General features: G+C 36.6%; 1 protein-coding gene across 2 annotated transcripts in view; it reads right to left on the reverse strand.

Annotated features, from left to right (window-relative positions):
• Positions 1–3,623: 3,623 nt before the first annotated feature.
• The window catches only part of evpla (envoplakin a), a 145,679-nt gene continuing 127,669 nt past the window's right edge, over positions 3,624–21,633 (reverse strand). For both annotated transcript variants that reach the window (XM_073870904.1, XM_073870903.1), the window contains exons 16-22: positions 17,635–17,773; positions 16,707–16,900; positions 16,408–16,558; positions 16,223–16,306; positions 6,707–6,814; positions 6,532–6,624; positions 3,624–6,422 (exon numbers count right to left, since the gene is read on the reverse strand). In XM_073870904.1, the coding sequence (XP_073727005.1) occupies positions 3,672–6,422; positions 6,532–6,624; positions 6,707–6,814; positions 16,223–16,306; positions 16,408–16,558; positions 16,707–16,900; positions 17,635–17,773 (3,520 nt within the window). In that variant the 3' untranslated portion in view covers positions 3,624–3,671. The remainder of the gene's footprint in view (positions 6,423–6,531; positions 6,625–6,706; positions 6,815–16,222; positions 16,307–16,407; positions 16,559–16,706; positions 16,901–17,634; positions 17,774–21,633) is intronic.

A 21,633-nucleotide genomic window follows, 5' to 3' on the forward strand; every position in this document is an offset into this window, starting at 1 on the left:
ATAAAATCATGGCTAATTTTAAGGAACTTTACAAAATGATACCTGTTTGGTAGGATGCGCACCTAACAGAGCGAGGGCAGAGACAACTCTAACTGTTAGTGTGGTTTTAAGCGTGTTTAGCGCATTTACCTCAAGAGTTTATTTCAGTAATATTGCTGTTTTATAATAATACAATTTACATCAATCCTACTTCCTTCTCTGTTTATTCATTTCATGATGCTGTTATGTTAAGTCAATATTCAAGTCATATGCGGAATAATGTGTGCATCTTTGAATAACTGTAAGAATACAGTTCCTTTGAAAATAATTTTGTCAACGTTTTAGAAATAATAATGTTGTGAAAATATTTATTGCCATATGAGACGTTTATTGCCGTTGAATACTCTCGTCTATAATGGAAATCATATAATGATATACTGCAAAGTTACACTGCTAATTTTTATTTATGATATATGTGGCGATAAATAAACCTTTGCAAATCTGCTGATTTGATCCATTCATTTCCTGACCACCAGGCTATTTTAAACATCATTAATCCACACTTACTAGTCCATCAAATAATATCTTAAAGTATATTGTTTTGTGAAAAAAATGATGATTTGTTATATTGTTTTTGCGCTTTTCCGCAGGAAGTGTCAATCACACTATATTTTTATAGTCAAAATAAGCAGCGGTCAGCAGCTGCAGCGCACTGCAAACGGAGTGTGAAAGCACAAAGCGGCAGCTTGACAAATCTAATCGCATACATACTGCATTAAACACATCAAAGGCCACCAGGCTTTGCCATTTGTTGAGGGGTCGCTCACTGATCCTCGTATTTTTTGTAAATCCTAGACATGTTGGACCTGTTTGAGCAGAGAGGCTGCACAGTTTGACCAGCGGGAATCGGCCGCACATCAGGCTGCCAGATTGTGTTGCTAACTCGCAATGTATAACTATTATCAGACCGGCGTTAACAGCCTCAAAACACTGCCGGTCCACCGGGAAAAGTCCAGACTCTCCCGATTGCCACTACCCTACTTGAATGCACGAAAGGCAGCCACAGGACAGTGCGAACAGTGCGAACTACCAAACTTATGTCAGCGTCTGATAATGCAAACAATTCGATGAGAGGATCAAACAACGCTGTAGTTCTGTAGTCATCTACAGACACGTAATAATTTCCATAAACACTAATATTTCTCTGTTTATGCTTCACTTAATCGGTCAGCCCTGCTGCCGCCATGTTTCCCACGTGAGAGGCCAGGCAATGGGAGTTGTAGCCCCCGCCTTGACGCAGTGATTCACAGGGCGGGGGCGTGGTCAACTCGGAATGCATTTTCAATTGAATTTTGTTACATCCGTTGCGCGCTATGTAAATAAAAATGCAATCCCAAGTTTCCCACCCGTAAATGTAAATGCATTTAGGGAAAATTACATTTAAACGATCATTTTGCTACAGTTTTTGCTTGACTATGTAAAGCACATCTAATCAATCCAGCTAATACATTTCCAATTTAATTTTGCTACATCCATTGCACGCTGTGTAAATGAAAATGCAATCCCAAGTTCCCCACCCGTAAATGTAAATGCATTTAGGGAAATTTACATTTAAATGATAATTTTGCTACAGTTTTTGCTTGACAATGTGAATCACATTATATCAGTTCGGGTAATACATTTCCATTTTAATTTTGCAACTTCTAAAGCATTAAAATATGTATTTAAAACAGGGCTGTGGAAAATGGAAAATGGAAATTAAAGTATTACATTTTCATTTCTATTTTGCAACAAGGATTGCACATACATGCATGGAAAATGTAAACTTAAATACAGAAATGCATTGTCATTTTACATATTGCATTGTCATATTGCATATTACATTCTAAATTGAATTTAGCTACCCATATGCTTCCATAGGCACAAACTTAGAGATATGCTGAAAGCGTCTAGTTTCACATCCTTATCCTGATGAGAGTCCTGAAAGGACTCAAATGTATCCAGAAAGACTGAAATGTAAGACAGAGATGACACCCCATTTCTTACTCAGAACACACACACTTCTCTCACATTCTACTGAGATGTAAAGACAAAGATGACACCCCATTCCTTTCTCAGAACTCATTTCTCTTACATTCTTTACTCCACATAAGAACTCAGCTAAGAACATGGATAAGAACTCAGTAAAAACTCAGGGTGTGTTCTTAGGCAGGGGTCTTTGAACTGTGAAGATGTCACACCCTAAAGAGGTGTGTGACCCAATCAGAGGTCATACTTTCAGAGGAAAAGTTAACTGTCTTTGTCTTCCAACATGCTGTTTTGCATATGGAATTGGACTGGATGTTGAGGTGGAAATGCTAGAGTTTGATAATATTAATATGAAGAAGAGTTTCCAAAACATAATGCATATTATCATTCAGTAAATCAAAAATGGAACACATAGATACCAAACATGGTCTGGATATGGATTGAGAAACATGGTCTGGAAATGGATTGAGTTAATTAATTTAAACTAGTTTGGGTTAATATACACATATTACATAAACACCAATATCATAATCTATGATAAGATTATAGGCAGAATATTTGAAGACAAGTTGATTATACATTTATAAGTGAATACATGCATAACTAAATAGAAAGTTTCTTTGTCTCAAAATTGAATGAAGAGACATTCCAACATTCCAAAAAAGTTCGCAAAACTCTTGTCTGATGTGTTGCCATAGTCACAAGAGACCTTGTTCTGCTTCTGAGTGTTAAAAGCAGTTTGGGGGTAGTGTTACAGACCCCCAGTTCCTAGCCTGCTTGTTGGGTGAGGGTCTTGTGGTTAAATTTATAAATATAAGTAATTATTGTGTGTCTGATCTGGCTCAGTCATAAAATTTTTCACAGAATGTTTTTTTACATTATGTAGGATGATCAGGAAAAAATAACATTGATCAGTTTTCACAGATATGGTCACATATTTGTCCTCATAACACACAAAAACCTGGTTAAAATGTGAAGTGTATCTCTCTAAATTAAAACCTTTAAACTGTTTAAATAGTATTTATTAAAGTTATACTCATGCGATATTTAGTAACATTTAGTATTATTTGATATAGCTATATTTATCTTGGCATTGTGTCTTGTCATTGTATGTCTGCAGATAGTATTTTATTCCACTTAAAAAGTGTGCACTGATTTGGTTAAAAATCTGTTAATGTTAAGTAGAAAAGTAAAGGCGAAAAATGACAAGACAGGTAATTCATTGCATTTTTTATTATTATTCATTGCATTTTTAATTATTCTCAAGACATTTAGTAGTATGAGAAAGTAAAGAGGTTGATAATGGAAAGACATAAATTAAATGATATCAGAAATTGCACTTATAACCTATCATACCAAATACATAAAACAAAGATAAATAATTTATTCATTTTGTGATGAATTTTCCTTATGTTAAATATTGTTAATTAGAATATCCTGCCCCATAACATCTTAGCTTTTGCAATGTTTACATAAATGCTGTATTCCAGATTTACTGATTTAAGTAATGTGATCAAACTGGCAGATGTAACCTTATTTAAAACAATTGTAGTATAGTACAGATCAGATTAAATGTTACTGTTTTAATCTCGTATCAAGCAGAAAGTTGATTTAGAATAATTAAAATTTGATAATCAAAAAAAAAAAAAATGAAGCCTGTATGGTTATGTATGACTGAAGTATGTGGAGGAATAAGTAGAATGCTGTTGAGTTGGTTGGCTGTTAATTGGGATGTATGACCGAGATTTAGTTTCTCCAGCCACAAGAAGAGCAAACTCTGAAATAGGCATTTTTCCATCCTTGTATTGTTGTACTTGGTAATTAGTCACCCTGCCTTCTCTTAAGGCATTTTTGATGGAGTATTGCTTGCCACTTTTGCGATCTTGCAAGAAGGATATCTCACCTTCAGGTCCCATTGTGGTGACTTCCTCCCAGTCACATTCAAGCTCCTGCAGTTGGATGTACTGGCTGCGATCAATAAAGCCTTGCATGTAGGCATCATAAGGTGACATGTCTTTACCTGTGTTAGGGTCTAAGATGCTAATTTTTGTGGAGACATTAACCTCTTTGGTGCGAGTCTCTGAGGATTCCTCTTTCTTCAAACTGTTCTTTAGCTCTCTGATTATGTTATCTCGCTTGTAGATTTTGTCCTTTTCTTCCAGGATCTCCCTTTCAAGCCTCTGAACATCAGATTCCATTTTGATGCTTCTGTGCCTGTTCATTTGGTTTCTTTCACTCATGAGCCTAGAATGTTGCTGGAATGAGATACTGATGTTTTGTCTTTGTGATTCTAAAGATCTCAGTTCTCTCTGGAGGTTATCTTTTTCTCTTTGCAGTTTGTCTCGATCATGAATTAAGTTGGTCTCCTCCAGGGAAGTGCTAGTTCTTTTGCTTTCTTGTTGCTGCAGTTTATCTTTTAGATAGTAGATTTTGTCCTCAAGGTCTTGTCTGGCATGTCTTTGCTGAAGTACCTGTTCATGAAGGTTGGACCGCTCCACCTCTACTGCCTGGTCTTTTTCTACACGAACAACCTCCTTATAGACAGTCTTCTCCACAGATTTTTCTCGCTGTAGGATGTCTATCTCAAATTTCAATTTCCGGATGTCTCTCTCGAACCTCATAATGTCGCTGCTCTCTTTATCCATATCTGCTCGAAGACCATTGGTTATTTTGTCTAGTTTTGGATCCCTCTCAACTTTCAAAACTTCCTCTATAACAATGTTCTCTTCAATGGGAGGTGGTGAGGTTTCTAACTCATAGATTCTTGATTTAATTTGTCTTAACTCAGTTTCCACCTGGATCTTTCTTTCCCTTTCATCGCTGCTCCTAATGATTCTTTCCTTATCTTCTATCAGTGTTCTCAACTGCTGCACCTCAAGCTCAAATTTTCTCCGATTATTGACTTCTTCATCTAGACTTCTACCAAGCCTTTCATAAGAAAGGATTTGGGCTGGGTCCTTTTGTAGGCGCACCACCTCTTGCATGACTACTTTTTCCTCTGGTTTTTGTCTCTCAAGCTGAATATACTTATTTTGAAGATCAAAGACCATTTCCTCAGTAGCTCTGCGCCTCTGAGTTTCCTCACGGACCATTCTTCTGAGACGATCTGCCTCTTTCTCCAGAAGAGGATCATCAACATACTTGGTTATATCTTTAGTGACAATCCTGGTCTCAACCTTTGACTTTTCAGCCTTCCATTCATCCCTGTCTTTTCGTAGATTGATAAGATTGTCCTGTAAAGTACTGTAGGATCTTTGTAAAGAATAAACTTGATCTGAGAGCTTCTGTATTTCTCTTACATTTTCTGGACTTCTTTCCTCTTTTACAACCTCTTGAAGTACTTCCTTATACTCAATGTTGGGTTTCTGTGCATGCAAAGCTGCGATCTCAGTTTTAATCATGTTGATTTGTCTTTCATAGTCTGAGCTCTGACTGCTGTTGTTTTGAAGGTCCTTTCTCAAGCGCTGCATCTCTGCCTCTGTCTCAGGGGCTACCCTGAAAATCTCGTTTATGATTTCCTTAACTTCAACTTTAGGTTTAATCTGTTGTATTTGGATGTGGCGTGACTGAATGTTATTGAGCTCAATAATGAGATTTGTGTTCTCATTTTTTAACTCTTCTATTCTGACCAGAAGTCCTTTAGACTCGTTTATTAGTCCAGGGTCCTGCTCAACAGTTTTAATTTCCTTGGTGACAACTTTTGGTTCTAAGGTTGGAATGAGCCTCTCCAGGAAATTGATCTGACTCCTGGTTTGGGAGATTTCACTCATGAGTGATTTGCTTCTCTCACCTTCATCTGATACCTCCATCTCAAATGTCCTTATGGCCTGAACCATTACAGGATCTTTCTCCAGTCTTACCACTTCCTTTTGCACTACCTTTTCTTTTATGTTGTGCTTCTTTTGCTCCAAAATCGTTATTTCTGTTTTCAAGTGGGCCTTTTCCTGTTCCTTGACTCTAATTTCATTCCTCAACTTGCTTATCTTTTCTCGAATGTTTGAGGATTCTACATCCAGATAAGGGTCTTTCTCCACCTCTGTGACCTCTCTCGTCACTAGCTTGGGCTCTGTGTTCTTAATTTCGCTTTCTATACTAGTGATCTTTCTTGTTATCACCTCAATCTCACTTTGGGTTTTGGTACGTTTAATTGCTTCTTCATGAGTCTTCTTGTAAAAGTCCTCCACACTAGCCTCAAGTTTTGGGTCACGGTAGTACTGCAGAATTTCCTTCTCCTCTCTTCGATCCACTCCTCTTCGACTTTTCAAAGATAAATATCTGTTCTTCATGGTGCCAAGGTTATACTCCAGATTGTTGCGTCTAGCTGTTTCCTCCTTTAACTCTTTCTGCAAAATTTCAGTGTCCTCAAAAGCATTTTGTTGTACCTGTTGTTGTACCACATTTACTTTTTCCTGATTCTGTATAGAAAAAAATACTCATTACTGTTTAAATATGGTACAAATGTAATTTATCTTTCCGATCAGTTATAAATCTGTGCTCAGCTACTGATCTTTAATTCAACTGCACCTCAGCAATTATGTTGTTTGCTAAGTCCATCTGCTTCAGTAACTGGTCACTCTCAGCAGCTGTCTCAGCATAACGGTTCATAAGGTCCTTCTCCTGTAGCACAGCAAAATAAAAATGTAATATTTTACTGATATTAATGTAAGATTGTTGTACCATGTAGTTTCACATATCATACCTGTTTTGCAACAGAGCTAGCCAGTGTGGAGGTGTAAAAGCGTTCAGCATTTGTCTTGGGTGCATCATCAAGAGTAGCATTGTACTTGTCACAATTCATCTCATATTCCTGGCCAAAATAAATGCAATATTTACAATAATTACCAGTGTTGGGGAGTAGTTAACTACATGTAGCAATGCTACTAACTTAACTACCTGTTTTGTAGCTTGACAGTGGTTCAGTTACTTTAAAAGCAATGTAGCTTTTACAGTAGATAAATACTTATTTTAGCAAGTAGCGGCGTAGCGTGGCCAAATGCAATACATTGTGCTAAAACTTGCAATGCCTTCAAGCACTGTTCAGTCATGCATCTTGCGACTTCACACATAGTTCACTGGGAGATCATCTAATGATTACGTAAAATTGAGCAGGAGTAAAGTCCACACAATGTCGACTGTTTTTAAAGTTCAAATTAAATAATGAAATTTATTAATTTATATATGAAAAATGTATTAATTAGCCTGCTTTTTTTAAATTCTATTTCTAATTTAATGTGATGATTAATGTGTTTTCCATTTATGCACCAATGCTTTGGCAAAACATCTGCCAATCCAACAGAACAAGAAATCCTGATATAACTTGGTGTTAAGGGTGTCACGATTTCGAAATTAAGTCACGACCTCTTCAAATTAAAAAATGGGATTGTCGATGCTGCCACGTCCCCACGTCACATCCGGTCATCTTGCCAAGCGGGGAAAAAAACCTCTTAGAGGTGCCTTTAACCCTTATGGTTGTTGAGGCCATTTTTGGGGGGGGTTTGGCCACAAAAAAAATTTGGCCACAACTTTTTTCTGTGTTTTAGCAAATAGAATGATTTTTGGTGACACATCTTATATTTACAAATATTTTGAGAAAATGCTTTGAAATTTTTAAAAATCTCACCAATATACCGCGGGCAAATTAACTACCCTTTCGGGTTGTTCGTATACAAAAAAAGACCTACATTAAATGGCTGTAAAAATTTATCAGATGAATATTTTTTCCATTTTTTTTTCAATATCTGTTAATGACCCTCAGTATTGATCAAAACTACCAAATGCTTACAAAATGTCCATGATTTTAACTCTTTAATTGTCGAGTTCATAAGTGGTGTCACTGATTTGATAACAAACACAAACAAAATTACAGATTTTCAATATAAAAAGGTATTGTGGACTGGAGTTGTTTTACCTTTTTCACAGTCTTGGGCTTGTCAAAGATTGGTAAAAACTGAGGGGCAACCTTCCGATCTCTCAGATGAAGCCAATACGGAAGTAACTTAAACTGCAATTTATCGACTGGCCGCTAGAGGCAGGCTCCAAAAGGGAGTCAATTCCCATATACCCCCATGTTAAAATGGCCAACTTTACAGTAGAAAATAATATGTTTACAGCCTGGTACAAAAGTAGTTTTTGGTCTAAGTTTGCCCTTCATGACAACTGTGAGTGGGGTGAATTTTTTGTAACTCCTCCGTTTAAATTATATTAAGCTTTAAAGTTCTACATAATTAAGGGCGTGGACACTTAAGTGTGGGGTGAACAGCCACTGCGGTCACTAGAATCGAGTTAGGCGGGCATGGTTTCCGCAACCAGACACCTCAGCTTCACCCACATCCTGCCTCTTTATCCATTTTCGGACATCCGCGAGTGATGCGCGATGACGCGCGGCCAAGATGGCGACATAGGCAACACCTACTTTAAGCTTCAAAAACGATCTTCATAAAGCAATGGGTGATATCACGGACACTACTTCCATCTTTTTTTACAGTCTATGGTAAAAACATTGGCTTTGATGCATTTTTAGTTTTTATGCAGCATCAGTTTTTTTTATTTTCTTCCTAATTAGTTGTTTGTGGCTTTTTTGCCCCATTGACTTCCATTACAACAACACTTTTTGATTGCAAAGCCAAGACACTATATAATCAGGGCCGCCTTAACCTAATGTGAGGCCCCGGGGCTAAGAGGTTTTGTAGGCCCCCCTTCCCCTCGATTTATAGTCTAATATTTTATTTTTAAGTGTAATATAGGTAATCTACATCACAAAATGCATTAGTTTCTTTCGAGACATATAACAGTGAGTTTTCCCTCTTTGAGCCAGAAAACACCATAATATTGTTATTAACATATCACTGAGCCCACTTGAGCATAAACACAAGACACTTTATTTAACAACCACACACAGCAACTTGTGGTGATAATAAAACCAAAATGTGTGAAAGTATATATGTTTATAAGCTTTATATTTATATAGTTTTTTTGGAATATACAATTTTGCAGAAAATTGCCACTCATAACTAAATGCTCACCACAGTTTTAAAAATATAATAAGTTAAAGTTAGTTTTGAAGTGAAAATGCATTAATGATAACAAAAGATAAGTCTTTATAGACAGAATCTTGTTAAATGCATTAATGATAACAAAAGATAAGTCTTTATAGACAGAATCTTGTTAAATGCATTAATGATAACAAAAGATAAGTCTTTATAGACAGAATCTTGATTTTTAATCAGTTGTTTATTTTGTAGGCAATTGAAGATATAGTATGCATTGTATTTAGTATTTATCCATACATAAGCATGTAAAACGACCAAGTATGAATATGCACAAGACAGACAGGGAACATACATGTATATAAGATCTAAAGATAAGGAGATTATAAATATGAATGGTGCTATCAGGGGATGATCATTTGAGATGGTCTTGTCGCTCTTTACTTTCTTAGACTTGCACATTTACCGTTGCGTCTCTTTCTCGTCTTTCTAAACCAACAGATGTGTACTGTGAGCTAACGTCGCGTCAAACTACATCGCTCCAGCTGCGCACGCGTCACTGATATAAACGCGAGTAAACTTAAACTTTATAACAACTAACAGCATTATGTGCGGGAACTTCTTTCTTAATTTAGCGGCACAGTTTCTTGTGCACGTTTGGAGAGACTTCTGCATGCCAGAGACAGCTGAACGAGGCGAGCACAGAGAGAGCGAACGAGCGAGCGCACGCACGAAAGAGAGAGAGAGAGAGACCTGCACCTGACCTCACTGGTGCTTATTATGACATTTCAGAAATTACTCTTTCATTTGTTGGTGGATTATTTCCCGTTTCTCTGTCACACTCAGTCTAACGTGCAGGAATGTCAAGTTGACAACGCGCACTTAATTACATTACGCGGAATAAAAAATATGTTACGTCTAACATTATTTCACGTTAAGTTATAACGGACCAATCATCAGCCATGTAACGTGCAATTAGAGTGATTGACAGAAAACCTGACAAGTTACAAAACAATATGACCTTTTCAGCTCATCATGAACGCAAACTTGGGAGGCCCTTGAACTTGGGAGGCCCCTGGGCTTCAGCCCAGGTAAGCCCGTGCATTAAGGCGGCCTTGTATATAATCATGCATTCTTGATTGTTGGCGGTTTTTCCTTTTGCTAAGAGGTAAAATTTGTCATTTTTACTGTTGATCACCATGTGGCACCATTAACCCTGCAGTAGGCCTGTGTAAAAAAAACAGAGCTTAATTTCTGGCATGTACATTGAGTTATATGGAGTATAACGGCATATTAAAGGCGGAGTCCATGATGTTTGAAAGCCAATGTTGATATTTGAAATCACCTAAACAAACACGCCCCTACCCCAATAGAATCTGGACCTTCTGTTGATAGACCCGCCCCACACATATGCAACCCGGCATTTGATTTGATTTGATTGGCTATAAGTGTGTTTTGGTAGTCGGCCCGTCTCCTTTTCCAACGCGTTTTTCAAACATCGTGGACTCCGCCTTTAAGCCCGATTTATAGTCGTGCGTAAGCTCTACGCAGTAGGCTATCCATAGCCTGTGATTGGTCCACCAGAACCCCTCCCGGCAGGTTAAAAAAACTGCGTCATAGGTATTTCCATTTGCGACGGTGAAAACAAAAATGGCCAAGTTGAGGAGTGATTTAACTCAAACTGCAACAAAAGTCACAGTTTTTTACTTCCATCATTGCTGGTTTTCTCAAATCATTTACAACAAGTTGCTGTTTCTTCTTTGTTTGTGGGTTAACTTGCCAAGCTTCTTCTTCTTTGACCGTCGCGCTGCTACTGTGGTTACACAAGTGGATACTGCCTACCAGCGGTCTGCACGAGTGTTTGCACGTTGACGTGGACGATGACGCTAAGGTATAAATGAAAACCGACGCGGAACTCTCTCTAATTATTTTCTTGTATGCCTATTCATGGGCACTTTTGCAGACTGTCAATTTAAAGAGTAACTGAACCCTAAACCAACTCTTTTTTGTAATGATCAGTAAGAATGATGCTTTATTAGTGCTGCTCATTGATTTTAGGAAGTTTTTTGACCAGGGGTTTAGTTACACTTTAAGATTGATATTTAAGTGTTGTGTAGTTTACAAACATAATTGAATTACTTTACATTGTATTTAACCAAATCTTTTTCTTAAGACATTCTTTATTAACAATTATTCAGTTAATTGAATTTTTACAATAACATTGTATTTTGCAAAGTAAGTGTCTTAGTGGGTTCAAGCTTAGTTCTTATACTGTATATGTTTTTATATTTAAAAATAGAACTTGTTAAAACCACAGACATGGTAAATGATAAAATGTCCTTTGCAGGATGGGGGATGTACTTTGCTTTGCAAAATGTTAAGAGTTTGATTCTTTTCTTTTATAATATATATAAAAGAGTTTGGTTCCAAAACGCGATAAACGCCATTTTTGAAAAAAATGAGTTACTGCCAAAATCTGTATTATATCAGGTCAGTAGTTAAAAGTAAATTCTTAATTTTACGCAAAATCCAATACCCGCCGTGTTATTCTCTCATCTTTTCTCCCTTTTTTCCCAAAATGCGACAAACGCCACTCCTCCTTTTTTACAGAACACAATAAATCCATTCCTGATAATTACAGCCCACCAGTCACGCAATGTAAACAAACAATGGCGGCGCGCTGAGTACACGGAGTCCTAGTTTTCCTCATCTACTTTGTATACTTCGTGATCAACAAACAAAACAAAATAATACTTTAATTGCATTGCTAAACCTGTGATGGGTTTCTGTGACGGGAAAGAAACGTAAGCCATCAACATCTAATAATTTCCGCAAGAGGCACTCGGTTGCTTGTTCTCCAGACTGCATCAAGCTTCTCATGCTAAAACATTGACCCCAGAGGATCTTATGAAAAACGTAACATTATTTTACTCAAAGTCAACGAAAATCGAGCGCGACCAAAACATTTTACAGCTGATCGCTGTGAAAATGTAAAGAGACGACGTTAAGTATAACCGCAGCAATGTGTTCGTAATATAACAAAGTTAGTGTTTTGGTTAATGCCATTAATGTTTATTTTTTAATCATTGTATACCACTAGTCAACTAAATAAATATAAAATGGTAAAGATGAATGCACATTTATACATTGATTTAATAGATTTATAGCATTTTGAAATAAAAAACTGTCATGGATTTATTGCATTTTGTGGAAAAAAGAATTAGTTTTTATAATAAATCTTTGAAAATCAAGTTATGGATTTGAATTTTTTATGTTTTTATAACCTAAAGATGCTATGTGAAAGTTTGTAACAGAAAATAGTGGTTTTCATCTTGTCACTTTCTTGGTATAGAAAACACGTTTTTACCGAAATTTGTGAAAATGGATTTATTGCGTTTTGGAACCAAACTCTTCATATATATATATATATATATATATATATATATATATATATATATATATATATATATATATATATATATATATATATATATATATATATATATATATATATATATATATATATATATACACACAATATATATACATATCTTATAAAAGAAAGAAATCAAACTCTTAACATTTTGTAGGATATGTATACTGTGTATATATATATTTATGGGCCATTCTACCGAATTTGTGCAAATTGCTGTCCCGTAACCAAAAACTAATTTAAAAAGCATTATTGTAGTATAGCAAATTACTTGCAAAATTAATGCAAATAGCAATCAAAACCCAAAGTAATATTTGAGGTAGCTGCAGGCTTTATATATAAAATCATCATCATTTATATGGTGCTTTCAATTGAGAGGTGGTTTTCCCAAACCCCAAGGTCTGAATTTCACCATACAAAAAAATATGAAATAATTTGTTTTAATTTTTTTATCATTGTTTTAAGAAGTATCATTTTAAATACTTTTGTTAATTAAAACCAAAAATATATTTATTGTATATTTTCAGTAAAAATCATGTAAAAAACACTGTCCCACATTTTCACGTCACTACCACGTCACGTCAGCCCTCTTTACAGCATTAGCAAACGAGGAAACGCTGCTCCGTGCATTGGAGCTCCGTCGAGTTCATAATCTAAATCCTATTTTCTTACTATCTCGTTCCTATCTATATAATATAACGTACTAGTTTATCTTAGGAATACTTTACCGTGACGATTTTTGAACAGTATTAATAAGTAAAACGATCTATCACTAGTAAACACCTAGTGCTAGCATATAGCCCACTAGCATAAACAAACGTGCCGGTTGAAGTTAGCACTTGCTCACTGTCTGTTTACTGTAAATCTGCCTTTTTCGATCTAATGGCGGACTCATCCGATGTATGTTTTTCAGACCTTTCCTCACCAGAGCGGGAAGCTGTGGAGGAGTTGTGTCCCGGCATTAGCACCAGGCGGTACAGCATGCCTCACATCACCCTGGCTCCAGGCACCCGGAGACGACCGAGGCACGCAACGAGCGAGCACCCATCTCGATGCAGCTTCACGGACCGCTGTCTGGCGAACGGAGACGCCATCGCCCAGCATGAAAACGGTAAGACTCCGCTTGTCATTGTAACCTGCACTACTTGCCACATGTACAGTTTAGCTTCTTCTGTCAGCATAGAGGGGTTTACATGTGCTAAGTGTATTGAAGTAGTAAGGCTGACGGAGAAGGTTGCAGAACTAGAAGCGCGCATCCGAATGCTAGTTGAGGACAGTAAGACCGCTAATGTTAATGTTACAAACACTGTTTCGGGTGCGCCTAGTGTTAAACGTAATACACATGGCTCGGTTCCGACTTCAGAGTCAAGGCGGCTGACTAACTGGGTGACTGTCAGGCGGCCTAGTCGCATTCGGCATCCAAATCACGTTCCTGTTTTAATATCAAACAGATTTTCTCCACTCAGCAATACACCGGCTGAGACATCTGTTAAAGGTGCCCTGGTTATTGGAGATTCTATACTCAGGAACGTTGGCATTGAGGCACCAGCCACCATAGTCGATTGTATACCGGGAGCCAGAGCGTCTGACATTAGATCCAAACTTAAAGTGCTGGCTAATGCTAACCGTAAGTTTTCTAAGATTGTTATTCACGCCGGCACGAATGACACCAGACTCCGCCAGTCGGAGATCACCAAAGATACTATTAAAGAGGTGTGTGAAATTGCAAAAACAATGTCAGACAATGTAATTTGCTCTGGTCCCCTCCCCGCCTACCGGGGGGATGAAACTTACAGTAGATTAGTGTCTCTTCATGGCTGGATGTCAAAGTGGTGCCCTCAGCATAACGTAGGGTTTATAGACAATTGGAAGGTTTAACTTTTAATGTGATCAAAAGTTTGGAAATCAGTGTGTGACATTTATGTATGTCACTACCGATCACACATTTTCAATGATTAATTACGTTTTTTTTTCTACTGGTCATTTAGGTTTTACTCATGTTTCAATGTCGAGAACTGTGCTAGCTAACTATGTACTGATTAGCATCTTAGCAGTAGGATCAAAGTTAGCTTAAATCGTCACTACCGAAACAGTCACAACCGAAACATGTGTTGACGTTTCGGTTGTGACGTGATTGTTTCGGTAGTGACAAAATGACACTTATTTCTTTATTTTAATAAATAAATAGAAACTTTCAAGTGCACACACATTCTTTTTCAGTACAAATAATTTGTCAGTCATATTTCTGTAATGTTGTACGTGATTTGACTAGGACTACAAACTAAGATAAAATGAACTACGCCAGAATAATTTAATTAATTCATAGTAGCTGGACTCATTATTGATATAAATGAAGGCTATATGTTTGTACCTCTGGTCTCTAGGAAAACATTCTGCGCTAATTTAGCGTGACTTTGACTGATTGCTTTATATAATTGACATAACAGATAGCACTTATCAGTATCATTGTAAATTGACATGTCATTGTTAAGTGTAGACACGGCAGGCTCACACTAAAAATGTAAATATCTTTGGTTAATTTGTAGAGATAGCTACAGAGAGAGAGGAATCGCCAACATGCATAGACGGAAAGATGAAAGTAGAGCGGACAGACTGAGAAAATACAGACAAAGATTGAGGGAGGACCCAGAGAGGTACCAAGAAAAAGGAAATGAACAAAATCAGAAACGCAGGGAAGAAGGGATGCTGAAAAGTATCAAAGAATTATCTGACAGGGAGCAAAGAAATGTCAGAAAAGAATGGAGGAAAAGACAGGATAAACACAGGAAGATGGTTAAAAGACAGTTCTGTGGGTATAGTTCTTTTTAGGGATCGACCGATATGGATTTTTTTTAGTGCCGATAGCGATTTTTGTTTCATCAGCCTTAGCCGATGACCGATACAGGCTGCCGATATTCTTAAGCCGATACTTCTTTTGCTCACTCAGTTTACTTATAAAAATGACACGATGATGCCAAATGTTACAAGTCTCAATTTAAAAAAGTACGGCGGGAAGGAAGGGTGAAATACGAGAATTTCTTCTGGCCAAAACGGAATACTTGACAGGTATGGATATATGCATACCTAGCGTAATATAAAAAAGGTGTAATGGTATTGAGAAACTCAAAAAATGATTTAATAATTTATGTCCGAATAAGGTTGGGTCTTCGAGGCTGAACCTCGTGGTGAAGACATCTTGCTTCTATTTTCGAATGATTACTTTGAATTTGTTTGTTAAACTGTTTTGGTCCATTTACAATAGTGATTTGTTAAACTTTTATTAAACAAGTCTCAGATTGTATTTGTTTATTTATAACCTATTATTTAAACTTTAAAAGAAACACATCATTTGTTTATTTATAACCTATTATTTATACTTTAAAAAAAACCACATCGAGCCCTAGAGGCCAATTCCAGCTGAGTTTGGTACAGACACTGCATAAGGTTACGTAATACATGACAGCCCACTCAATTTGATGGTGAGAACAAATGTTTGGCATTGCAATGTGATTCTGGGTAAATGAATTGCATGTATGTTAGGGAGTTTTGGGAATACAGGGGGTATAAAAATAAAACAAGGTAGCTTAGCTGTATCTTAACTACTTTAACTGATAAGTAGCTTGTCCAACTACAGATTCAGAGTAGCTCCCCCAACACTGATAATTACAAAACACAGTTTAACTAAAACAATGCCATGTATTTTAAATCGTTTAATTTAATTGTCTTTAAAATAACATATATTTGGTCTGTGGTTCTAGATACAAACTTTTACCTATAACCAAAGCATTTGACTTACATTAAGGGCACTCTGGAGGTCTTTGGAGAGATCAACCACCCTGTCCATGTCGTTACCCTTTCTTCGTATATCCTCTACCATCCTCTTTTAATGAAAATAAAACAGCCACACACAAAGTTCACACAAAACAAAAGTTACTTTTGTTACTACTTAAGATTCTGTCAGATATAGTGTAAACATCTCACCTTCTGTAAGTTCAACTTGGCATTGATTTGAGACAAATCATCTTTGGGGTTGATCTTGTTATTTGGTAGATTATCAAAGAAAGAGCCCAGTGATTGGCTCACATTCTGAAAGTCCTGGTGTTTTTTGCTAGCCTCTTGCAAAAGCCTCTCTCTAAAGAAGAAAACTTTTTAAAACTTTTTTAACTGCAGAAAAGAAATAACTACACATAACAACTAAAAAACACCACTAGTAAGAAACCAGATTCACTTTAAAATCCTAATTTAGATTTATGCTTTTAAAACATGCACATAGCACTCACCTTTCATGTAGCTGATTGCTTACATTGGCATATCGGCTTTGAATGTTTTTCACCTCAGTTTCCTGTTTCTGTATATCAGGACAGTACTCCTGATAACCCTGCTCAAGTGAACTGCATAACTTCTTAAGTCCCTCTAGGTCCTCACTAAGCTTCTGCATCTCACTTTGATTGCCAGCCACATCTCTCTTTAAGCTCTGCATTAAACAAGGAGTTATTTTTGTATAATATAATATTTGGGCACTTTTACATTTTTAATTGTTAGTTTAATTTTATGCTGTATACACAATCTTTATGTGAATAAGTGATATTGTGAACTGTGTTTTTTGGACTGTGTGTGTCCTTAATAAAGTTTAACTCTTTCCCCGCCATTGACGAGTTAAGTCAATTAAGAGAAAACATTTCCCTGCCAATTATCTGTCATTCCACTTTTGTCCACTAAATTGTGGTCTTACCCAATTTATAAAAAACTGCAATTATTTCAGCTTTTTACTCAACATTTGGTATTTTTTAAGAAACCTACCCATATGTGAAAAGGTTATAAAAAGAGAACAAATGAAGATAGGATGAAACTTTTTTTCCCCGTTTGTTTGTTTGAAAGTAGAGGGCCTGCTCTTTCATTTGATATATTTGATGTTTATATATTTATAGAAGAATATTTTCCTGGAAGGCATTTTGTGAAAGGTTTGTGAAAATCACAAAAAATGCTGGTGGGCAACTTTTAATGCTGGTGGGGAATGAGTTAATAAAAATAATAACAGAGCTTATTTAGCAAGTGCCAAACACAAGTAAATAAAATAAATTATTTCCATAGTTTGTTTTATTGTTTCTTATTTTTGCATGTTTGGTTGTTGTTAATAAGCATACAGTAGGCAGTCTTTGAAAGAGGTTTACACCTCTACATTAATAGAAAAGTAATTTTAGTTGTTACCTGAAGCTCTTGGGCACGGGTCTGGATGGCACTGGGAACGTCTGGAATGGCAGAATCATTGCTGAGCTTTTTTTCATAGCCTGTGACATTGCTGTCCATCTTTTTCAGCTGTTTCTCCAAAACCATAGAGGCATTTAATCTAGAGTGTAAAAAACAGTCATCAGATCTATAATAACTTCTTGATTTCAAGATAATCTGTTGTTTTGATATACACGGTAGGCCACGTTTGGAATAATGTACATATTTTGCTGATTTAAAAGGAATTTGGTAGTTTAATTTACCAACTAATCACAATGTATAGTCAGGAAATTACAGAACAGTGCCATTACTACTTAAAAAAGCAATTTTTTATTAAATCAAAGCAGCCCCATTTCCAGCAGTCATTACTTCAACACTTTCTCCTTGAGTAATCATGCTAATTTAGTAGTAGTGATTCACAATCTTACTGTATCATTGTTTTTAGGTATTCAATAGATGCAGTTGACTGGCATGTCTTAAAGTTTATACATTAAACAAAATTTAAAAAATGCAACCCTTTTGTTTTTGCCAATAAATGCAAACAGTTGGCTTAATCATTCAGCAGTGCAATCATGCAACATTACACATGGGGAGTCACCACAGCATTTATATGTTTACAGCAGTTAGCTTCATCGGGAACAACTTGAATGCATGATTTAAAGGAGTGGTGAATCAAATACTCAATTTTAACTTGATAATTTGTTATATGAGAGGTCATCATAGTTAAATGAACATCCTGCAAGTTTCAGAACTGAAAACGTCCGTGCTACTGAAATATAACAGTTTTTGGCACCAAGCCAGTATTTCACCCGAGTGTGGAATTCGAAAAAATATGACGTCAAAGTAGAATTGAAGCACCTCCCCAAAGCCAAATACAATTACCACTCTTGTAGCCCCGCCCACAGCTTCGCGTGACATACGTGTGTCTCAACAATCAGTAAACATGTCTTTAAAGATTGCCAAATGTAACCAAAATGACTTTTAAATACATTTCTTCTGAGAGACTTTTATTTTGTCGCGGTGATCTGTTATGATACAGTAACCATGGATACGGAGCCTTGGGTTGTGGAAGAACTGTGCGGGAACAACACAGAAGCTGAATACTTTAATTCGGAGGCTCGAAAAATAACATTAGGAATGCGTGGATAAAGGTTGTTTTTTAAGAAGTTCCAGCTCGTGTGGGGAGTGTTTGTTGACTTTGTGTATTTCGGATTCATTTGTAAAGAAGCAAGTCGATGCTGGATTTGCAGAGACTGATAAAAGCACCACTTATATTGGATCTGACGAAAATGACACAGCAAGTAAGACATTTTACTTTATTTAAGTTACTGCGTTTCACTATTGCTTTGTTAGAAGAGATCGCTTGATATGTCCTGTTGTAACATCCGTGTCTAAACACGTATGTTTGACTTTTTTAATTTACAAAAAATATTAAACGATTAATAAAGGTACAACACTTAACAATACGATTGTAATTTAATGGTAGAAATATGCAAAGTTATTGTTAAGGAAGGACTTATCAGCCGCAATTTAGATTATGATGCCCGCTTACTGTGTTGTATATGGTAATTTAGGCAAGTTGCGTCAAACACTCAACAAAGCTTTTTTATCACATAACTGTGGTATGTAATGTTACGTGTATGTAAGAGCAACCTTACAAGCACAATAGAAATATAAAAGTTATTGATAAGGATTTATCAGCCGCAGTTAAGATTCTGATGCGTGCTTACTGTGTTGTTTACGGTACTTTAGTCACGTCGAGTTTAAAGTTTTGTTTCTACTTTACTATACGTATTGTCATTTATGTGTATCATCTTTAGCACCCAGAATCTTTTGTGGGTCACACATATATTTGGCTGCTATTTTTACACATTAATGTTTTTAAAACATTTCCCCACATGTAATGATGGGGAATGAAGCTGTCCAATCATAGCAGTGGGTGTTTACGTCCAGGTCTTCAATGCGGCCCGCCCCTTCAAACGAAGCTTTTCTCCAGAGAGCCACTAATCCATGTTACAAAATAGCCTATTACTTATTGCTTTTGATGTTTTTGAATGTGAAAACCACACGAACATCATAAGTAGACATCAGACAACAGTATAAAACAGTAAATATCGACAAATTCACCGCCCCTTTAACTAATAATATAAATGTTTTCTGCTCCTTTAGTTTGTGCGTCGTGCACCTTTAGACATTTAGAGATCTCTATATTCTCTTACTTAATAACTTGCATATGTGAGTTAATATTTTAGTTTAGCTATAATAGCCGGTTTTGTTATGAACACCACAGTTAGGAGGACTATTATAACGAGGGCACAGAGAGTAACAATTGTCTGAGAGTTTAATTGCTGTATTTTCATACTTTGAGATTTGATGATAAAAGACATAGTAATCAACGTAACTTTACCATTATTTACACTGTGTTCTGCAGTTATCTAATGGTAGGATATTTGATGCTATCTTGTATTCCATACAATGGGGCCATCTTCTCATGTGCTCTCGTAGTGGACAATGTGACGTGAGACAGCGCTGATTAACTCACTGGGGTCCAAAAACGCGGTGCCGAATTTTGACGTGTTTTCTCCTTATCATAGCAGAATTAACTTAAAATACTCCCTCATAAATAATCATACACTTACGTGTTTGACACCATTTGAAACTGTGAAGAGTCTTCTTTAATTTGTGTACATTCACAATAACAACAAATCTTTGTATTTTTGTCAAATAAAGAAAATAAACAGGGTGTGCATTCAGACATCTCTGTCTCCACCAGCTGTCTCTCAAAACACGTTACAAAAATCAATTGAAACTCCACGAATACTCGTACAAACATAATACACATATCCAAAGAAAGCCTTGAATGTCTACTTTTAAACAAACTAATTATAATCGAAAACAAATATTGCCTGTTTATATGATCTGCATCGAAGTAAAGAGAGTACAGTTTTTCCATTATCTCTAATGCTGTCACACCCACAGGCGGCACCCGCTGTTCACATGGTAATGAATAGGCGAACAGTCAAAACAGTGACAAACAAAACATACAGTTTAATCAGATGTAAAGACTCCGTAATGTGTTCGGGTGATAAACACCACACACACACGTGAGGAAGACCTTCAGTTATGTCTGGACAATGAAGAAGAGCAAAGATGTGGTCATATTTAACGTCACCTAAGAAGAACAACGACAGACGCACTGGAGAAGGATAATATTCCTGAAGTAAGTCATTTATCCTCATTTATATATTTGCTATCATGTAATATGTTTACCCTGCTGAAAAAAACAGCAGACCAGCAAGACCAGCATATGTTGTGTTTTGGCGCTGGTTTGCTAGTGAACACCAGCTAAAACAGCATCAAACCAGCATTAGCACCAGCTAAACCAGCACCAAACCAGCATTAGCTCCAGCTAAACCAGCAATAGCACCAGCATCCCATGCTGGTCATACCAGCATATGTTGTGTTTTGGTGCTGGTATGCTGGTGACCACCAGCTAAACCAGCATAGAACAGCATAATTCCCATGCTGGTCCATGCTGGTTTGATGCTGTTTTTTTTCAGCAGGGTATGGCTTGTGCAGTTCAGCCTGCATGCCCCGCAGCACTGAAAACTGCACGCTTCAGATTGAGAAAGCATTGTCTACAAACTAGGATGCGTGTACTCGTGTAATGGCGGATAACTCTCTACATGCCGTGCAGTAGACACAGTAATTAAGTTGGTTTGAGAAAGCCAACTTACTGAAATGCTATTTAAACTTATTAGTGGTGCTTGCATTTATGCAAGGCATCACTATTACTATTGTGCGGGGATATTATTAGTGGTGCTTGCATTTATGCAAGGCATCACTATTATTATTGCTCATACTTATTATTAGTGGTGCTTGCATTTATGCAAGGCATCACTATTATTATTGCTCATACTTATTATTTATTTATTAGTGGTGCTTGCATTTATGCAAGGCATCACTATTACTATTGTATCC

This window comes from Misgurnus anguillicaudatus, chromosome 8, assembly GCF_027580225.2.
Source record: "Misgurnus anguillicaudatus chromosome 8, ASM2758022v2, whole genome shotgun sequence".
NCBI lineage: Eukaryota > Metazoa > Chordata > Actinopteri > Cypriniformes > Cobitidae > Misgurnus > Misgurnus anguillicaudatus.